This window comes from Lytechinus pictus, chromosome 12, assembly GCF_037042905.1.
Source record: "Lytechinus pictus isolate F3 Inbred chromosome 12, Lp3.0, whole genome shotgun sequence".
NCBI lineage: Eukaryota > Metazoa > Echinodermata > Echinoidea > Temnopleuroida > Toxopneustidae > Lytechinus > Lytechinus pictus.
The window spans coordinates 21,321,598-21,343,603 of record NC_087256.1 but is presented as its reverse complement, the minus strand read 5'-3'; the positions used below and the strand labels follow the sequence as shown (position 1 = coordinate 21,343,603).

The 22,006-nt window shown below is 35.2% G+C and overlaps 2 protein-coding genes across 2 annotated transcripts in view; one reads left to right on the top strand and one right to left on the bottom strand.

Annotated features, from left to right (window-relative positions):
• The window catches only part of LOC129273686 (protein FAM136A-like), a 4,193-nt gene extending 2,324 nt beyond the window's left edge, over nucleotides 1–1,869 (bottom strand). The window contains exons 1-2 of the mRNA XM_054910751.2: nucleotides 1,294–1,869; nucleotides 637–768 (exon numbers count right to left, since the gene is read on the bottom strand). Coding sequence (XP_054766726.1) covers nucleotides 637–768; nucleotides 1,294–1,401 — 240 coding nt within the window. The 5' untranslated portion in view covers nucleotides 1,402–1,869. The remainder of the gene's footprint in view (nucleotides 1–636; nucleotides 769–1,293) is intronic.
• LOC129273685 (ribose-5-phosphate isomerase-like) lies at nucleotides 1,522–22,006 on the top strand. Its single transcript, XM_054910750.2, has 8 exons — nucleotides 1,522–1,861; nucleotides 8,862–8,922; nucleotides 10,026–10,141; nucleotides 11,729–11,793; nucleotides 12,654–12,722; nucleotides 14,202–14,343; nucleotides 14,808–14,910; nucleotides 17,098–22,006. Exons 1-8 carry the CDS (start codon nucleotides 1,685–1,687, stop codon nucleotides 17,184–17,186), a joined length of 822 nt encoding a protein of 273 aa, XP_054766725.2. The 5' UTR covers nucleotides 1,522–1,684; the 3' UTR covers nucleotides 17,187–22,006.

The window sequence follows — 22,006 nt, the reverse complement described above, 5'->3', positions numbered from 1 at the left end:
CTGTCAAAATCTAGACATCAAGGCCCGTATTCTGAAGTCAGGTTTAACTTAGACTATGGTCTATCTCTGTGCTAAATTTATGGAAAGCCAAAAATGTCAAAATTTTCCTTACATTGTACATCTCTTTATGATTACTATGCTCTTTCCTAACATGTGATTGGTGAAGAAAGCCATCAATTTATCCTTCCGATACAGTAGTTAAGAATGATTTGAGAGAAAAAGGAGATGATTCATTGAAATTATACTGTTGGAGATTTATGTCACTAAAGTTAAACCACAACCTTAAATCAGAGTTTAAATTAAACCCGTCTTCAGAATACAAGAAAAGATTCTAGAAGTCTATATGTCATGGAGGATTTTGAGAAAAATGTAGACTAAGATCTATATCAAATCAACAAATAAATTTTATAATTTTACTAGCTAGGTCTAGGACTGTAATACAGGTAGATAAATTAGCACAAATTGTAATTATATTTTTTGTCCATTCTTTTATCAATATTGTCCAATAAATTTTTTTTTTTTTTTTTTCATTACAATTTGTGCTTTACCCAGGGAATAAGCAGTGGCACCTGTGCAATTAGAATGACTGCATCACAGAATTGTGATATTTCCATTGGATATATGTGCAACCCTTACCAAGAAATCTGTTAATTCTTTCTGCACATATTCTTCAGTCTGCTGAGCTGGCTGCTGGCATCTCTGTATACACCCTTGTCGATCTCCTGATAACTGATCACAGCATCTTGCACTGCACAGATACATCTCTTTCTGGAAATTAAAATTAACGATTTCGAAAGAAATTTGAGAAAGGATTAAGAAATTTCAAAGCGAAAATCAAGGCAATTGATTCAAGGCCAAGGAACTTGCACTTTCTAGTGTGTTTTGATCTGTAACTTATAGAAATATATAAGATACTGTCAAGCATTTTGATAAGGATTTGGCCAGCCTTGGCCTTATCAGCGTGATCTTCTTCATTTTAACTTTTTTTTAAATGAGATTGATCATGCCGACCATTGAAAAAGATTTAATTTAAATGGGAAAATGATCTGTTAGATCTTACTTAGATCTACTCCTTTAATTTTCCAACTTGAACTCGAGATCATCATGCTACCTATTAAAAAGATTGTATTTTCAAAAATTAACAGATAGATCTCTATTTCAACAAAACCACACCACTTAAACTTTGACTATCATCTCACATTTGACCACATGTTGCACATACACACGCCAAATTCAATAGATGGGACCAAACATGAAGAAACATGCAAACAGATATAACTATTCCAAATTTACCTGTAATTTACGAAGAACTGTATTATCTAAGTCATTTAGCAGGGACTTCATTCCAGAGTCAACCTTATTCTGACAATCTTGAAGCGCTGCTGACACAGAATCAGCCATATTTGTAAAAACAAGTTCTAATCACTTCTAGTCAATCTCGGAATTGATAATTATTATCACACATGGACTTAACAGCTTAAGCTAGTGAATAAATGTCACGGGCGTAGTGAACTTTTGCACATAAACGATCGCGATACGGACACGGTCGCTGCACTGCCCGGTTGGCCCTTCCTGTAAGATGATCGTGTAACTATTTTATGGCAACTTAAGCGGTCTTTCTGAATCCGCGCCTGATTGACTTCCGTGTTAATTGTTCAAAACCAGTGAGAATTCGAGACAACAAATGTTGGCGAACAGTGCAATTAACCCAGCGAAGAATTGCATCCGGAATGCATGCATTTCTACAGAACGGTTGTGTCGTCTGGCTACAACAAACGGAGTTGGGCATTCCTCAACAATGGATTTGATTGACCAGGCCAAAAAAGCTGCAGCATGTGCAGCAGTGAACAACCACGTGAAGGTAGACTCAAATTTCTTAATTTGACATCAGTGTTTTTGTTATCAAATATTTTCTTGCATTGCAACCCAAAGACAAAGTTACCCTGCAAGTGCAAAGCTGAGTGATTGCAACTCAATGTAAAAGATCTAACGGTCACTTATATAGTCGTATGTTGAAATTTGATTTTTTAATTTAATTATTTTAATTTAATTGAGACTGCTTGAATTGAGCGCTTGATTGTAATAACGTGAAGAAACAAACTAATATGACTAAAAGTTAGTTCTATTAGATCTAACTGTTATTAGGTTAGATTTGTCATGCGGAAGAAGTAAATTTAACGTTAGGTGGTCTGTCGAGTGTTGTCTCAGTTCTTTTGAACAACGTGTATGAAATTATTTATTTACAAACGAAATCCTATTCCTAGATGATCTAGTATGAGAATAAATTTTGACCATGACAATAATGTTCATTGTGATACTAAGATAGTTTTGATGAGTGATTGATAATGACTAAAAGTTACATATAGGTCTAGATCTAGATCTACCCGATGATATGATGATGATGATGACAAAAATAATGGTGAGGATGATGATGATGACTATGACAATGTTATAATGATGATAAGGATGATGTGAGGATGATGATTATGATAATAATTGATGATGATGATGAATAATGTTATAAGGATGATGATGATGAGGATGATGTGAGGATGATGATGATGACTGACAATGATGATAGGATGATGATGATGTGAGGATGATGATTATGATAAAAATTGATGATGAGGATGATGATGATGATGATAACGATGGTGATGATGATTATGATAATGATTGATGATGATGTCAGATGATGAAGATAATTGGTTATGATAATTATTAATGATGATGACAATGATGGTGGTGATGATAATATTATATTTCATGATTTAATAACACATATATGTTCACAGACAGACAGGTAGATGGATAGATAGACGGTTACACTTCGTAATTCAGAAGGTTTGTAATTCCAAAACACGCAAATTGCGTATACCTCGATGTTCGTTAATCCGAAAACAAAAAAGAGTTTGTTAATCCGAACATCTGTGGCATTTTTCCGTAGCTTCATTATCCCGAAGGTTTGTTAATCCGAAGGCAAAATATGGTTCATTATTCCGAAGGTTTGGTAATCTGAAAACGAAATAAGGTTCGTCATTCCGAAGGTTCGTTTCGAAAGCTTGTTGACCTTTAAATAAGCAAAAGCTGTCATTCGTTGATAGATTGTCAACAAAGCTTGATTGGCTGTTCAGAAGTCTATAAGGCGTGAAGCTTTGGAATGCGCATACATGTCAAAAGTGTTACAAAACAGGAAAATGTTTGTACGCTTAAAAATATCCGAAAACATGTGATTTACAAAGGTGAATGGACTTCATAGAAAATGCAGTTCTGTACGATTTGAAGATAATGTGAAGTTGCTACACATTGATAGAAAGCTATATAATTCAGTATAAATACATAGATCCACAGATATACAAGCAGATAGATGGATGGATGGACAGACGGATAGTTAAATCTAGATAAATTGATAGAATGACAACAAACATCAAGATAGATAGATTGATAGATAAAAAGTTCAATAGAAAAATAGATTAATAGATAGATTGCTAGATAGATAGTCTGTCATCTCAGTTTTCTTGAGCAACAAATATGAAATGATTTATTTACAAATGAACTTCTTGATGATTACCATAGTAATGATGAAAATAAATTTTGACCATGACATGATGGTCATTGTGATTAGGATAGACTTAATAATGATAAAGACTATAATGATGATAGTGATGATGATGATAGTGATAATGTTGATAATGATTAGAATGATGATGATGATTGTGTTGGAAGATAATAATCCTATAAAGATGATGATAATGATGTCATGCTGATAATGATTGTGATGATGCTGCTGTTGATAATGATTATGATAAGGATGATGATAATGGGCATGATTATGATAATGATTTATGATAAAAATTCTGATGATGATGATGATTATGATGGTGATGATGCTATGTTGATGGTGGTATGATAGACACAGATTCACAGACAGGTATATGGAAATATGGATAGACAGAGAGACAGACATATTTAAACAGATAAATAGATGATAGATAAATAGATAGATAGTTAGATAAGTGGGTGGGTGGGTAGGTAAAGATAGATAGACTGTAGACATATTTAAACAGATAGATAGATATTGATTCTAATGTGCATATGTTGTGACTCTCCTATTCACGGGACCAACATTGCCGTCCTTTCCGATAAAGTGTTTTCCAATTGCATTCACACCCGCAGTGAATACAGTGATGAGGCATGCTCACACAATGCTATTGCATCAGATTTTTTGTTAGACGTGTTTCCCTTGCATTCCCTGCAAGAATGCAAAAATTAAATCGCATGGTACTGTAATACTGTACTGATATGGACTCTCTAGTCTCTACAAACATTAGTGTAGCTAACCTTGCACAAGTGTGAGTGCTTTACATCTAATATTACAATCTAATGTATTTAAGATTATCTTGTAGATTTTGAGGAGGTTTTCAATTTTGTAGACCTCTAAGCTAACATGCTACCATAGTTGCCAACTCTACCGCTTTTGGCGGTAGTCTACCGCTTTTCAGGCATTTTCACCACCTACCGCTTTTTTTACTCAACTTACAATAGAATCTACCACTTTTAACAAAATTAGCTGAGAAGTATTTTCACCAGGTTTTACTAAAAAACGCTATTCAGTGATTACACTAATGCTCGGCCCCAAACTCTTTTTAATGAAGAACTGAAGAGAACAATTAAAACAAACAAAAGTTAAAGCTACATGTACATCAGAGTACTGTAAAAAGCCTATACTTTGCCTACAATGTTTCATAAATTTTATTGCACGTATACCACATTGTTAACAATGCAGTGACTCAGTTTTCGGTTTTATTAATAGCGGGGATTTAGAGCATAATGGGTAGAAACAGAAACTCGGTTCTTGGTATTGTTAAAAATATGGGGAGTTAGGAGCATTTAACAAATAAAAACAAAAACTTAGTTCTCAGTATTGTTAGAAATAGTGGGGAGATAGTAGCATAACAGGTAGAAACAGAAACTTAGTTCTTGGTAACATTAATTGTTAAAAAATAGTGGGGAGTTAGCAGCATAACTGCTAGAAACAGAAAGTCAGTTTCCGGTGTTGTTAAAAATAATGGGGAGTTATAGCAAAATATTAAGCGAAACGAACAGGAACTTTTCTCGGAATGGTTACATTTTCCAAATATGAAGACATTCAATAGTTTTGGGATTTGATAACTAATTCTATGTTAAATGTTTGCCAGTAAAGCTCAGAAAACATGGATAGGCCTGTATAGGATTTATAAAAGAAATATGCAATAAGAATTATTTTTGCATACCGGTTTTGTTATCTTTGGAATCTTATAACATTCCATATTGCACTTTGCCCTCATATTGCATTACAATCTGATAATGTTCGGTAAAATATGATCATTATGCATCAATAAATCTCGCTTGGGTTATACAACTTCCTACAAATATTTTTAGAATCAAATTTCCACCATAGACAATCAAACCAATAGGCCTATATTGAAAATGATTATTTTGTTCAATTGATTCGTGTTCATTATTCAATTATTCAGTTTTGGATGAGTTACAAACAGTAAATCGGCACAGGTGTCTTTACCTGTAAGGTTAATACAACAATTTACTGTCAAATCCATTTTACGAACTTTTATTCCACATTGAAGCTCTTTGTGAACTAATGAAACCCCTTTTTGTGACAAAATAACGCAGCATTGTCACCATATACACATGCATGATCTAAACTGACTGCCAAATTGTATATCATAAGCATCATTTATTAATAGAGAAAACGGAATAAATCATACTCCCCTGGAGAAGTGGCTAGATCATAAATTGGGTCAGAGGAACTCGGTCATCGGACCGTCTTGAATATTGCGTAACAAATATTACTTTACATCAATTTAAACACTATACTTGTTAAATATAGTGGACAGGGACTCAATAGAGAGTTGTCCGTAAGAAATTGTTAAAGTCGAGTTTACCACCATAAAAATGTTGATTTGAATAAATATAGAAAAATCAAAGTAGCTTAACTCTGAAAATTTCATCAAAATCGGATGTAAAATATAAAGAAAGTTTTGACATTTCAAAGTTTCGATTATTTTTCACAAAACAGTTATGTACACACTCAGTGATATGCAATTGAGAGAGTGGATGATGTCCCACACTATTTCTTTTGTTTTTCATTGTATGAAGTATACAGTATTTCAAATTTTTATAGATTTGACAATAATGACCAACTTTATAATTGAACCACAAAATGTTAAAGCAATGGTAATTCCACATTTTCAAGAGGAATAAAACTTTGTTTCACATGACAATGAGGATAATATCAAACTAAATCATATATGAAATACAAAAGAAATAGTGAGTTAGTGATGTACATGTAATCAGTCCCCTCTTTTGCACACCCAACAGGATGTGCATGTAACCGTTTGGTGAAATTAAGCGAAACTTTTAAATGTCATACCGGGGGAACTTTCTTTTTTCTACGTCTGATTTGGATGGCATTTTCAGTGTTATGCTTGTTGGATTTTTCTCTTTATTTTAATCAACCTCTTATAGAGATGGACTTGGACTTTTCAAGAATTTTCATGATGTGAGTGAGAATAGATATATATACAGAGCATTGAATGGAGTTGAATATAGGCATAGAGTCGGTAAAGAGCGAAAAATTTTGAAAAAAAAGGGTTATTTTATCTACTAACATTCATGAACACTAAACAAATAATGCAAGTGTGAAGTGCAAGCTGAAATTCATTGATAAACTGAAAGTGGGTACTTTCAAACCATGTTTAAATAAGAAAATAAAAAAAAATAAAAAATATTTTCAGCGAAATATGTAATCGCAAACAAATTGTATATTTTCAGAGACATTTCTCATGGACAGCACGTAGCGCAAGCTGACAATTTTCTGAAAAGAGGTTTAAATATAGAAAGCACAAGCTGAAATTCAATTTGATATGTGATGTAAAAACGGCATAATTATTAAGCACTTTTGAATTAAAAGCGCTTTAAAATGCATCTAATAGATTACAAAATTTCCAATGTCTCTAGCCTTGGGAGCCCCCCATCCCACCCTCCTCTGCTCACTCGCAAAGTCTGCCGCTTTTGCAGTCTTCTATGTTGGCAGGTATGTCTGCTTCCATATAATGATCTCAGTCAGTCCGCAAGCCCTGAAAAAGTAGCTTCTTTTATCCAAGTGATATTCATGACAAGAGGGTTTTTGCATAGTTAATGAGCTTGGTGCGAACCAAAACACCTCTTTTTATTCGGCCATTGCTGCTCTAAATATTGACCAAATTTCATGTTTTTGGTATCTTTGTAAAGAAGAAGAATCATTCTTTTAGGTCATGTGTTTGGATTTTTAAAAGAATGTTGTAATATAGGAAAAACTTTTGATCTAAAACATGAAACAATTTTTTTTTTTTCATGCAACAAAAGTTGTTGTTTTCACACTTAATTTCTGTTTGGGCACAAATGATTTTTAAATCATGATAAAGCTGAAGATCTAAGCTTTAATATGATATAATTTTTATAAGAAGATGTATTTTAGATGGGTCAGCAGCCAGCTTTTCATAGGCCAAGTACATTTTGCAGCTCAAAAACAAGAATACTGCGCTCTGATCGGTCATACAGACCACACACCCACGCAAATTCCAATGTTCCCCACACTGGCCCCGGGGGGGCCACTTACATTGACGAGTGGATACCATGCGCGACCAAAAAAACACGTAAAAAGGATGTCTTTTTCACGATAGGGCACGTTACGTACGTAACGTGATAAGGGTGTCAAAAACACAAAAATAATGAAAAAAGGGTGTCTATTTCGCTAGGGCAATAACGTGTTTAGGGTCGAATTTGCGGGGATGATAAAACAAAATTAAAATGTTTTATAAATGATGTCCTTTTTGCCCCAACACTTCGTGTTTAGAGTCCGATTTGCACGAGGTGTAGAAGGTGGGGTTGTACTAAACCAAATAAGGTAAAGCCGACGACCGAAGGACCCGTAACAATAAAACATTCCTGTACTTGTTTAGGGGTTCATTTCAGGGAATATTTGCCAAGTGTATCGTTTTGTTTCCAATACTTGTTAAGGGTATAGGGTTTCACACGCCAATACTTGTTAAGAGGTGCATTTTCAGAATATGGAAATTACGTGTTTAGGGTGCTTTTCGAGACCCCATGGTCGCGCATGGTATCCACTCGTGAATGGAAGTGGCCCCCCCGGGACACTGGCCCTCTGCAAGGTCACACTCACCATGTGGTAATCTCTTCAAATTACCCGCGCCTGTTTGTTTTGAAAACAGTATTCAGCCAATCAGAACTCTGGATTTTATGTTACTCAGAAATTTCAGAAATCTCGTCTTGCATCGTGATGGAAATAATTGGCTGCTGACCCATCTAAAAGATGCCACATATATATCAAGAGTGACATTGTAAGAAAGTATAGAGTTTGAGCTTTCTGATGATATAAATAATGTTGGTGCCTAAAACACAAAATGTTGCACAATTTGCAAGTGAAAACAGAGGAAGAAAATTCTGTTTGATGCATCTTTTCAGGTAAAAAATTCACTTATTTATCAAAATATTTCATTCAAAAGAAATGACCAATATAAAAGGGTAACATTTACTCTTGCCCATGGTACAAAAATAATCAATATTACTCAAAGAGAAAGTGGTTAAATTCTTTGAGAAAGAAAGTCTCACAATTCACGAGATATTGCAGGGACATAAATTCAGCCACGAGAGGACTTGGATAAATCTTGCTCATTTGCTCATTAACACAGGGGATTACGGACTGACTGATCTAGATCTTTTGTTTTTTACATTCCATTTTCAGACCTCTTTCTGGTGAGTCTAACTTTACAGATCAAGTCTCTTTTTTCCCCTTTTTTCAGGACAAGTGTAGACTGGGTGTAGGAAGTGGTTCTACCATTGTGTTTGCTGTTGAAAGACTAGGTTTGTATTTCTGACATTCAGTTGATACCATTTTCATCTACCCCAATCAAATGATACTTGATAGATTAAGTGTTACTTGAGATATTTACACTTCAGGTCAATTGTGCTTCACAACAAAAAATTGTGTTATAAATACAACTATACAAGTCCATAATTTGTATTCTAATTGGTTTACAGAAAATAAGAAAAAAAAGTCGAGTTTCTTTTATCACAAGTTCCTTTTTCCTGCAAAGGGCTTGTACTATGTAGTTGCATAAATTTGATATTTTTGTTATGGTAAATTCTAAAACTTTAAAAAGTTTAGCTCTTGTAGTCATTTGGCTTGTTTCAAGAAGAAAAGAAAAAGCCCATTGAATGAAAGTGAGACAAGGGGTTAATTGTGTGATTCTGCAATTTCACAATATAAAATAAAAACAACTTTTCAAGCTAGGCCTATCATTATACCTAACGGTCCTGCACTGTATTAAATCCAGATCCAGAATGTACTGTAGAAGATATGAAGGCAGGCAACGGGGCACTTCGTTTGTCCAAATCAAATTGAGTTCACCTGCTGTTAAAACCACACATGTTTATTCCTATGTCAGCATTCCATTTCATTTGCATTGAGTATAATGCTGTTAATGCAGTTCTGTTTAAGGAGAAGTATCAGTTTTCAAAGTTCAAGTCCACCCCAGAAAAATGTTGATTTGAATAATCAAACTAGCATAAATATTGTAAAATAAGAAAGTTATGACATTTTAAAATTTATTCATTTATTATTCATTTTAGATATCATCTATTTAATATCCACCCAAGGAATAAAGAGTTCATAAATTTTGAAAGTTTGGATTGTTTTCGTTACGTTGCATGCAAGCAACTTCCCCATTGTATCTAGTCTGCAGGCACAGATCACAACTTTTTATAGTGAATAATGCAGAGTCTGAAGAATTGAGACTAGATTTGCTATGTACTGTGGCTGGTTCTACAAAGGGAGGCTTTGGAGTCTAGTCTTCATTCTAGACATGGTTTTAGTTTAAGTGTCAAATTGGAGTCTGTGTTTTCAGACTCTTTTGTATCCACTAAATCATCTTGATAAAATACCATTATTTTATGTCTAAATACAGCGGAAAGAGTAAGAGAAGAGAAGCTTCAAGTCACATGTGTACCGACTTCATTCCAAGCAAAGCAGCTCATCGTAGATAATGGTTTGACCCTGAGTGACCTGGAGAGAACGCCAGAGGTAAGACCCACAATGCATTGGGTGATTTTGGAGTCTGATGTTGGGCAAAAGGAGCTCTTTTTTCTTGGTGGGGCGATAGCTGCGTCTGTGAGGGTTGGAAACAAGAACTGTGTCTTCGGGTGTAAATGGTGTTCCCATCCTGCAAATAAAATTTAATTTTGAAAGACAAGAATTTTCATGTTTGCATTCGCATTGACATACTGAAAAAGCATCCCGCAACCAATTTGATCAGGGTCATGCTGGCTTTTTCTGGAGAATGCTGATTCACCCCCGAAGTCATTTAAATCACAAAACCTCCGAGTTGATGAGATGCAGGTGGTTTAAAGGGGAAGTTCACCCTGAAGAAAAGTTTGTGTAAAAAAAGCAGAAAAAATAATTACAAATATTGGCGAAGGTTTGAGGAAAATCCGTTAATGATTGACAAAGTTATTAGAAATTTAAGTTTTGGATTTGTGACGTCATAAACGAGCAGCTGCCCCTTATATTATGTAATATAAAATGCATGAATTTCATTTTTTAGGTGCCCTGATGACTTAGTTTTGTTTTCTTTCCATGATTGGGTGTGAAATGATTTGTCTATCGATATACAAAAGGTATCGTAAAAACAAATGTCAATTTTCTGAGAAAATGACATTTCATTGATTTTTTTACCATGCACTATGTAGGAATGCTGCTGGCAAATGATGTCACAAAACAAATTTTGAATTCTTTGATGGATTTTTCTCAAACCTTCGGCAATATTTTTTATTGTTTTTTCTGCTGTTTTTGAAAAAAAACTTTTTGTCAGAGTGAACTTCCCCTTTAACTGTAAGTTTCATTTCCAATGAAGCAGTCAAAATACCAAAATCTATATGAGCCTTTTGCTTGGATTGAGATCACTAGATGTTGAGCCAATGATAATCTGGCTAATATTGATAACATTGATCAATCTTTTGACTTTGGGCTAGGGGTCTTACAGTTGAGGCTAAGGAGCAGTGTCATCTGCAGTATAATGCATAAACAGTTTGCTTTAATACCACAATAGTACAGTAGTATTCCAGTATCTGTGTAGGGTATAAGCGTTAAAACTGATGAAGCAAACAAAAACCGATATATTCGCCGACTCCCATTCATATAGTCCGTCAAAAGAATTACATTCAGGATTTCCGTAAAGCAACCACAATATTCATAACGTTTAACAGACCTCTGGCGTATATATATAATGCACTGGGTAACAGAAGTAAGAAAGATGAATGCAGTACCTTTTGGAACCGGGCTGTCTTTAATAGAGCTTATTAGTATTGGAGTTCCATTAATCGGTTGTAGTTTTTGAAAGAGGAATTGGAAAGTGATATTTTGATTTTGATTTTGTTTTCATTTAACCTTTGACCCCAGTTAGATGTTGCTATCGATGGAGCTGATGAAGTGGATAGTAGGTTAACGTGTATCAAAGTTTTTTTTTAAATAATTATTTTATAGTCATTTTCACAGTCAGCCCTGCTGCTACATTGAATCGCGTAATGCAGGCAAGACTGCCAGAGGCGTTCCACTTGTTTTTATTAGGAATTGGAAAGTGATATTTTGTTTTCATTTAACCTTTGACCCCAGTTAGATGTTGCTATTGATGGAGCTGATGAAGTGGATAGTGCGTTAACGTGTATCAAAGGAGGAGGGTGAGTTGCTTGTCTTTCTATCGATACTTAATTAATTCGTTGGATTTACAATACAGTGCGCCATCTATCGGTTGCAGGGGAGAGGCCGAAATTCACAATCCCTCATGGGAAAAAATCAACATCTGTGGCGAGTGCTAGTACTAAATTGCATGCATGCATGCAATTTTTCAGCGCTGGCCGACGCGGCTCGACCGGATATGCTGTTTTTTCATTTTTGAATCATCACAGTCCACTAGCACTGTGCGCTGCCTGTGCCTGCATGCGATGTCGACCCCAAAGTGTGAAATTTGGCCTGTTCACTGTAACCAATAATGGCGCACCATATTGTGAATCCACCGAATATTGTTGTTGTGTTGTTTTTAACTGTCATGATGCTGTTGGATTAAAATTTGAAATGCCTCGGTTTATTAAAAAAAAAAAAAAAAACATCCTTCGCAACACACATGTATATGTAAAGAAAAAAGATGGATAAATATCTTATCTTCTATATTACACCAACAGTCCTATTCCGAAAACATTGCATTTACTGTTTTTTCACACTGTATTTCTACTCTTATCCATTTGCATTTTGATACTGGTGTGTTGGCTCAGTTAGTAATGCGTCCATCTCACAACCGGGAGGTCGGGAGTTCAAACTAGACTAAAAGACGTTAAAAGATGGAGGTTGCTGCTACCCTGTTTGGCATTCAACGATTCAAGGGATAGAGCAACATTAATCTAATCTGGAACTGCTCAGTGGCTGCCGGGCCCACAATCAGTTTGGCATAAAAGACTTTTCAGATTATTTCTATTTCAGATTTCTGATTTGAATACTAAGAAATAGATTTTCATTTTTTTTTTCATTTTTGTCTTCCTTATAGAGGCTGCCTGACGCAAGAAAAGATTGTCGCTGCTAATGCTGATACATTCATTGTTATAGCAGACTACAGGTATGTCAAAGATCTTAAAGAAGTAAAACCAAATTGCAATCAATTATATTTAATAAGCATATTTCTCTCTCTGTTACACCCTCTTGCTTGGGGTCTGTATAAAGTTTTCATACAACTATGCAATACACAAAATGTTAAGCTTGAGAGTTTGTCCTGGCATTTGAACTAGCTTTAATGGCTGGTAAACTGTGATCATTTTTTTTTTTAGATAGTTAATGACTTTCATTTCATCTGAAACTTCAGGATTTGTTGATGAACACTGTAATTCCGTAAGAAACATTTTTTTAAAATTGATTCATCCCTTTGATCAAGAACAACGTACCTATTTTGATTAAAATATTGAAAAATCAATTTTGGCTTTCCTTAGGCCAGTCATTCATAACATATCCAACTGCTCTCTGAACAGGGGCCGATCCAGGATTTTCCAAAAGAGGGGCACATTTTTCCGATGAAAATTTGACAAGCCCCGCCCCCCCAAAAAAAAGGAAAAGAAAAAAAGGTTTTCACCCAAAATCGGAGGTCATTTCATCCGCGGGAAATTTGAGAAGCAAAAAAAAAAAGTTCATCACTTCCAAAGGGGAAGGGAAAGCACACTTGGGTAAAAATAGTATATTTACATTACAAATTTTGATTACGGCTCTCAAAAGAGGGGGGATGATGGGCGGCTGTGCCCCCCCCCCCCCTGGATCCGCCAGTTAGAATTTTTCTCCCTAATAACCCAAAGATCCCAATTATGCAAATTCACTGTTCTAATCACCAAATCAGTGTTCTTCTAGGAAATGTGTAGCAGTTGAAAAGAGTAATGATCTTAGAAAAATATAAGTGTTCAGTGTTCTTCCAGGAAGTGTATAGCATTTGAACATAGTAATGATCTTAGAAAAATATTAGTTATATTAGATACACATATGACACTGTACATGTAGTATGCACATAAATTTTGGCGAACACGTGCTAAACCATGCAAAACACTGAGAACCTGGGTCTTACAAAGAGTTGCGATTGATCCAATCAATCGTTACTCTATGGAAATCCATCAGTGTCATAATTTTTTCTACAGGAAATTTGCACAATATCCTTTGTAAACAATGAGAAGCACACTGAATTTTCAAGAAAACAAATAATGCATGAATATACATGTACATCATAATAAGAAAATATGTTGAATAAACATGTATAATAGATGTTGACGTTGCTGGCCGTCCAAAGTTGTGATTGATCGGATAAATCGCAACTCTTTGTAAGATGGGGCCCTGGTGTTTGATGGGCAGATTTTCCACTTATTCACGATCTGGTCTTGTTGGATTTTGCCTTAATTTTCACTTTACTTTTCATCATTCTAATTTTTTGGCATGAAATATTGTGTCTTCTGTGAAATTCCATGAATTCTGTGTTTTCCCAAATATTTTTAGATATATTTTTTTTCTGTATTGCAGAAAACTGGGGATTTGTAATAACATTTGATATGTTGATTCGTTGCAGGAAACAGTCTTCAGACCTAGGTATCAACTGGACCAAAGGCATTCCAATAGAAGTCATTCCCATGGCCTATTGCCCAGTCATCAAGACTATCCAGACCAAGTTTGGTGGCTCACCGGAACTCAGGATGGCCAAAGCCAAAGCAGTGAGTATACTTGATGTACATACTAAAGCAATGGAGAGAAAAAAAACTTTTCTGCGGCACCGACACGAAGTCTTGCCTTGGCCACATTGAACATGGGAATATTATCTGTAGGGAAGGTTGTGCAAGGCAAATAGAGCTTAATAGTAATAATAATAGGTATGTATATCTAGAAGTAATCTATTCCGAGGTGCACTGTTATCATTACCTTGACTTTAGTTCATGCTGCCTTGCAGCGCTCAGTGCATTCAAGGAATTAACCCTGTCGGGTACCCATGCACCTCACCCGGGTTGAGTGCAGTACAATGTGGGTAAATTTCTTGCTGAAAAGAAAACATGCCATGGCTGCGATGCAAACTCATGTCCTCTTGATAGAAAGACGGGAGTCATGCTCAGCCTCAGTACATCACTGAGCGAAAACAAACTTATGTAATGATTTTTGCCAAACTTGTGTTTCTTGCTTACAGGGACCAGTAGTGACGGACAATGGCAATTTTATCTTGGACTGGAAGTTTGATAGAAAGCCTGAAAGCTGGGATTCAGTCAACAGGGACCTTATGATGATTCCAGGTACCTATATGAATACTCCCCATGTCACCTTTTCATGAACCTTGTTATCAATGGAAAGAATACCAGCAACTGTTATAAAACAAATAATGCACAGTTGTGATTACCATTGTGTTAGTGGCAATGCAGCACATTATTCACAGTGTGCAAGCATGTGGCACTTTGGCTGAATCCCTTTGCGTAACATTTTGAATAGCCGAGATCTCTGCATTGCTAACATCAAAGTTTTAAATTTGTGCATCATTTGTTTTATTGTCTCGCCTGCATAGCAGAGCGAGACTATAGGCGCCGCTTTTCCGACGGCGGCAGCGGCGTCAACATCAAATCTTAACCTAAGGTTAAGTTTTTGAAATGACATCATAACTTAAAAAGTATATGGACCTAGTTCATGAAACTTGGACATAAGGTTAATCAAGTATTACTGAACATCCTGCTTGAGTTTCAGGTCTCATGGCTAAGGTCAAAGGTCATTTAGGGTCAATGAACTTAGACCATGTTGGGAGAATTATTTTCAAAATCTTAACCGAAGGTTAAGTTTTTGAAATGACATCATAACTTAGAAAGTATATGGACCTAGTTCATGAAACTTGGGCATAAGGTTAATCAAGTATTAGTGAACATCCTGCTTGAGTTTCAGGTCACATGACCAAGGTCAAAGGTCATTTAGGGTCAATGAACTTTGGTCAAGTTGGGGGTATTTGTTGAATTACTATCATAACTTTGAAAATTTATGGATCTAGTTCATGAAACTTGGACATAAGGTTAAACAAGTATTAGTGAACATCTTTCCTGAGTTTCAGGTCACATGGTCAAGGTCAAAGGTCATTTAGGGTCAATGAACTTTGGCCGTGTTGGGGGTATTTGTTGAATTACCATCCTAACTCTGAAGGTTTATGGATCTAGTTCATAAAACTTGGACATAAGAGTAATCGAGTATCACTGAACATCCTGTACGAGTTTCAGGTCACATGACCATGGTCAAAGGTCATTTAAGGTCAATGAACTTTGGCCGTGTTGGGGGTATTTGTTGAATTACCATCCTAACTCTGAAGTTTATGGATCTTTTTCATAAAACTTGGGATATAAGAGTAATCAAGTATGACTAAACATCCCCTGTGAGTTTCAGGTCACAAAACCAAGGTCAAAGGTCAGTTAAGGTCAATAAACTTAGGCCATGTTGGGGTAATTGTTGAATTGCCATCATAACTTTGAAAGTTTATGGATAGAGTGAATGAAATGTGGACATGGGTGTATTTGACAAGTCTTAAGTCGCCGTTCAAATGTCATCTATGATCAATGAACGTGGTATTATGTCATTATATGAATGGTGTTTTTGTGAATGATTATTTTATAGTAGTTTTCAAAGTTAGCACTGCTGCTATATTAAATTGCGTAATGCAGGCGAGACTGCCAGAGGCGTTCCACTTGTTAAATGGATCAGCAGTGTGATTTTTTTGTGGAAACTTTATGAAAACCCCTCCAAAGTTCTATGGATGGCACAGATATATAGGCGATATCTACTTTGCATTATGACATCAAATTATAGCCAGTATAACGTGCCTTTGTAAATGAATGGAAATCCTGTCCCCAGCAACTTCTTACATGTATTTATATTATCTCAGTTTAATTGCAAACGTGGTAAAGTGCACAGGGCAGCTGGAATATTCCCAAGGCTTTGAAAAAGAATCTGGTATGAATTTGCTAAAAAGTACTATGAATAGTGTCAATATTTGTTTCTAATTTTATTGTCTTACATTTCTTGCAGTTAACTGATAACAGGAAATTTTTAAGATGACAAGTTGAGGATTATTTTAAATGTTCATGTAGTAATACAAGGATACGACTAACATTTGTAATGTAAAAAGGGAAAAATATATTCCTCTGTTATATGACATCAATATGATATCTGTTACTGTTTACTTATAAGTTTCATGTTGATTTTTATGTTCTAAATATCACAATTTAGTCCTCAATAATCTTCATTTGTATGTATCGTTGTTGTCTTGAAAACAGCACAGAAATCGTGAAATCAAATTTAAATATACATGAAATATATGCGGTACATGTATTATTCTCTTATGACATTACATGTATCTCTTTCGGTTCTTATTCTCATGTGCAATGACCTAAAAAATGAAATCCCTCTTTTCCAACCTATTCTAACCTTTAATTTTGTTTTTGCCTTATCAGGTGTCGTGGATACAGGGTTGTTCATCAACATGGCCAAGAGGGCGTACTTTGGGATGGCTGATGGGGGTGTTCAGATTCAAGATCCTTGATCTCAGGGAGCCATTCACATTTGAGGCTGTACATCTTGCATACTTTAAGGAGAAGGATTCCATTTTGACCGGCTCCTCCTTTTTGAGCTAATGTCTAAATTACGTTTTCCATAAGAAGTAATTTTGAACGATTTCAAACAATATTCCTTTACAAGAATATTCCAGCGTAATGTTTTTTGTGCCTTTGTTGTCCAACCATATCAAAGATACCCAGGAGCAGTGGTTCCCAGAAAAGCAAATGGAGAATGCCTGTTCAATCCTATATTGCGCTACCGGCTAGACTAAACTTCTTTTGATATATTATTATTACACAATTGGATGGGGAAAATGTGAATTGGTTATATAATTTTTTCGAGTAACAATTCTAATTGGCTACTGGAACCCAATGGTCCCTGGACTAAAGATCATAGGATTTTATGGGAATTATAGCATTCAGTAGTCGACAGGTTAACCCATTGTCTACTGGAACCGACTGATCTCTGTACAAAGTCTATGGGAATTACAGAATTCAGTAGTGAGTAGGTTAACCCATTGTCTATTGGAACCCGATGGTCCCTGTACATATTCTACAGGAATTATAGAATTCAGTAATCAACAGGTTCACTGTCATTGAGTGTGCTGGGTTGATCCAGGAGCTGATCTAGCTACGGTTTGGCGTCTTTAATGCTGTTAGTTTTCACTGTTTTCCCTGATTGGGATTAATTTGAGTCTTCCCAGTGTCTTCTCAAACCAATTAGAGAACTTTCAGCACAAATTACCCATTCATGATGGATGGTTCTTTGACTGAATTTCTCATACTCGCAGTTTCTTCTGCATAGGGTATTTTGTAAAAGTTGAACTAAAGATATGTTGCACAAAGAATTATGATCAATTCTAGGTAGTCTTGACTGTTTGCTATACATGTAAAGAAAGTAGCGTGAATCTCTACAAACTTTAAATGTTCAAGGGAGAGAAAGACATGGCTGAAAGGATTCTCTATCAAATCATGCTCTTGCATTTGGCATGGTTTAATGACTATTTTACGAGGTAGAGAGCTAGGCTGGTTTTCTATTAAGAGTATTGATTAAGTAAGTGTTTTATTTAGCATTTTTACTTTGCTAAGCAAAATACTTGTATTCAGGTCCCAATTTTTTTTCTTTATTTTGCCAAATGTAAGCAAAATACGTACTAATAACCATTTTGACGTCATAAAGTTTATGCCAAATAATGCGCAAAGCCAGGGTATGTATCCATCTGCGCTTCATATGCACGTTTGTAAACCGCACACAAGCCAGACTTAAGCTAGGTAGGCGGCTGACATAGATTTAAGCAAATTTTATACTTAGCCCCAAAAATTGGGGTATTGCAGCAAGGTCATCCGGTACACCATGCTGAGTCTGCTTACAGTGCGTCTTGAAGACAGGCTCGGCCACTTCAGCTTGGTGAGCATGCTGGTTACTCTGCTAGTTTCTTAAGAAAGGGTCACTAGACGTTTTTAAATTTGCTCCTAACTTGCGAATAGCTTTATGAAACACCCACCAGAACAATCAGTGAAACAAACCCAACAACATGAAAGGATAAATTTAATGAATTGAACTACATTGCTAGGCTCTTCTATCAATAATATCATTGTGGCAGAGTGCCTGGCACTTTCTCCCAAATCGCAACACCTATTGGGTGTTTCACAAAGATTTAAGTATAACTTAAATCTCATTTAAATGCCGACGCGTACATGATATGCAACGCGCGATCTTATTGATAGATACGCAGTAGTGCACGTCCTCATGACACGATCTGACCAATGCGGTCAAGCCATTCATACCGTATGCAACTTGGTATTTAAGTGCGACTCTAAGTCATACCTAAATCTTTGTGAAACACCCCCCTGATATTGATAAAATGTCCTTTTTTTTTCATCAGGATACTATAATAGAGTATCCATAGTAGTACCCCCAAGTTTTATTCTTTGCTAAATCCACATCTGTTGTTTTTATTGCATAATGATCATAATTATGATGGCATATTTTCCATTCAATTATATATTTTTTCATACTTATTAGAGAGTATAAACCCAAAGTATTCAATTTCTAAAATTGCACTTACATGTATGCTGGGAAGAGGGATTCAAACGTTTTAGCTTGATCTGTGGTTTCTCCAATGTATTCAAAGGCTGAATTCATCTCTTTGAATAATACTTCTATATACTTGGCTTATTTATTTTTAGGTTAATTAATTTTATGTGTATACTCAATAATTTCATAATACATATCCATTTTATGTTATTATTAGTCAAGCATTAAGTTGTATGTAACAACGTTTTGAAAAACCACCCTATAAGTTTACCTTCATGCGAACGTATTATTATTAGTTGTTTGGCGCCACTTGTACCTGGAAGGCGAAAAGTGAACTGAATCACTATGACCCGCAGGTCTCTCCTCCCAATATAACTGATTGGGGGAGTGCAGGTGGACCACTACATGTACACCGGGGTTTCCCCTACTCTTATACGAATAGTGCAGTGGGTTCTTAACGTGCAAAGGTGGTGAGTCTCCTCTACATGGAGTCTCCATTTTCCATCCTATCTGAGGGACATATCATGAAAGCATGATTAGTGAGAAATAACATTGAATTTCATCCCACGATTTGTGAAATAATATTGACACAGATGTCATGTTCATTGTTAACTTGAATTGGGGTGTCTTTGGACCAGGGGTGGATCCAAGACATCTGAAAAAAGGGGAAATTTTATCCAACAAAATTTGACAAGCAAAAGATTTGAAAAAAAAGTAATAAGGTCTTCACTCTCATATGCAAGATATACATAATTTTTAACAGAAAAGATTTTTATGCCTTTTTGTGGGGGGGGGGGTGGCACTGGCCAGATGTGCCTCTAATTGGATCCGCCTCTGCTTTGGACTATAATCTGTCATTGTACCTATCACAATTACATTGTCATGCCCTGGTGGCTATACTTTTATGATACATGTATTTACTTCAACATTCCACTCAAGTTTTTTTAGCAAAATGAAAAATTCATTGTAATTAGGCTCGCCATTTTACGGAAACATACTAATAGTTGTTTTTGCTTGTTTAGAAATGGAAATCTGAAAGCTCGAAATCTGATGCTCTTAAAGATTGTTTTATGAAGACATAATTTCAAAAGACATCATTTCTTATGTCGTGACTTGATTTACAACCAAACAGTATTGTGCACTTGGGATTTGCATATAGTCAGTGGTTTGCATCTCAAACAATTTTGAGGACAGAATTTATGGCAATGGTGGCAATCTCATATTTTCTGAAAACATCCTTAAACCCGTAGGGAACTGTTTTTCAGGCAAAAGAAGGTTGCCCCTTATGTCATAAATTTATATAGAATTATTCTGAGCTTTCCTCAACTTTTTTGCATTTTCAGATGCAAAGATTGAACAACCCACATTGTGATTTTTTTAGTATGGTTATCACTTATGCAACTCTGTCCACAATGACTCCCTGTAGTTGAAATAAATATGTTGTTTTTTTTAATTGGTAAATGATTTGTAATAAATTATGTATTTTGTGATTTACCTCGCAAATGTGGGAAAGATGATAATGATATGGAGCTATTATATAGCGCTTAATAGTAAGTTCCTAGGGCACTTTACAACTTAAATTGTAAGTAAATAAAACAGTAATTAGTAACAAATTGAATTACAATAATAACTTTTCTATAAAGTATGATACAAAATACTATTAGAAGAGTAAAATATTAAGCAGTAATTAAATATCTAATCATATAACAACATATTCATATAATGAAATGGCAGGATGAGACTGGTCATTGCTACAGCTTACTTGTTTTCCTAATGTTGGTTGAAAATACATTCACTATGTATAAACCATTATTTTCTCAATACGAAGTTGTTAGATAAAATGCATAAAATGCCACTACTCTGACATAAGTATGAAGTCCTACACTGTAAAACTTTTGGTGTTCAAAACAACACTAGTAAGTGTTCTGGGATGACCACACCATCAGGTGTTAAAAATACACCATTAAGTTTGAATATAACAGCAAACTTACACATAAGGTGTTCTTGTAACACACATGGGTGTTAAACTATTTACACTGGTGTAAAACGCTTGGTTTCATCCTCTCAGTCGTTTTAATACAAAAGTTTTTTCAGTATACCTTTTCAACATTTGTCTTTTTTTTTTTGGGGGGGGCCTTGGAAAATACCTTTATTGTATACAAAAGGGCCTGAATTTTAGATTGCTTTCCTACATTATCATCAAACCTAAGTATAATTTTGAGTACTACTGTGGTTTGTAATTCTAATTATACATTCAATTTTAGTTTCACAAATCATTTATGTTCCCTGCAAAAACTTTGGTGTTAATATAAGACCAGCCTGGTATTTGTATATATTCACTCCAAAGCAATGTTGAATCAATACTAGTTGGATTCTGAGCAAACCTTCTGTGAGTGTTTTGAGATAAATGCCATTTGTGGTCACGATTTCAAAATGAGTTTGTACAAAATCCAATCAAATGACCACCCAAGTGTCTCTGTTTGTATGAATAAAAAATATATGCCAAAGGATTATTGAAGAAATTTTGTACTTGCTGAGAAATAAGCAAAATAAGTAGGACATCTCATCAAATTGTCTTTTCCCCAGCAGTGATAATACAACTGTCTGGCATGCACTTATCTTTGTAAGCGATCTTCAATGTGATCGTTCTTCGGCTTAGATTATGAAATATACATGTACACATTTGTAACTCATAATTTATGTATATTTTGTTTCTTGAGAATAAAAGTACAATAAAAACCTTTTCTAAAAAGAATTGATACAAGTCAA

Bases quoted from the DNA above. Each gene is read 5' to 3' on its own strand.
- LOC129273685 (XM_054910750.2), top strand. From the start codon at position 1,685: ATGTTGGCGAACAGTGCAATTAACCCAGCGAAGAATTGCATCCGGAAT. The intron at 8,923-10,025 runs GTTTGTATTTCT...GTCTAAATACAG, and splicing joins GTTTGCTGTTGAAAGACTAG to CGGAAAGAGTAAGAGAAGAG. The intron at 11,794-12,653 runs GTGAGTTGCTTG...TCTTCCTTATAG, and splicing joins ACGTGTATCAAAGGAGGAGG to AGGCTGCCTGACGCAAGAAA.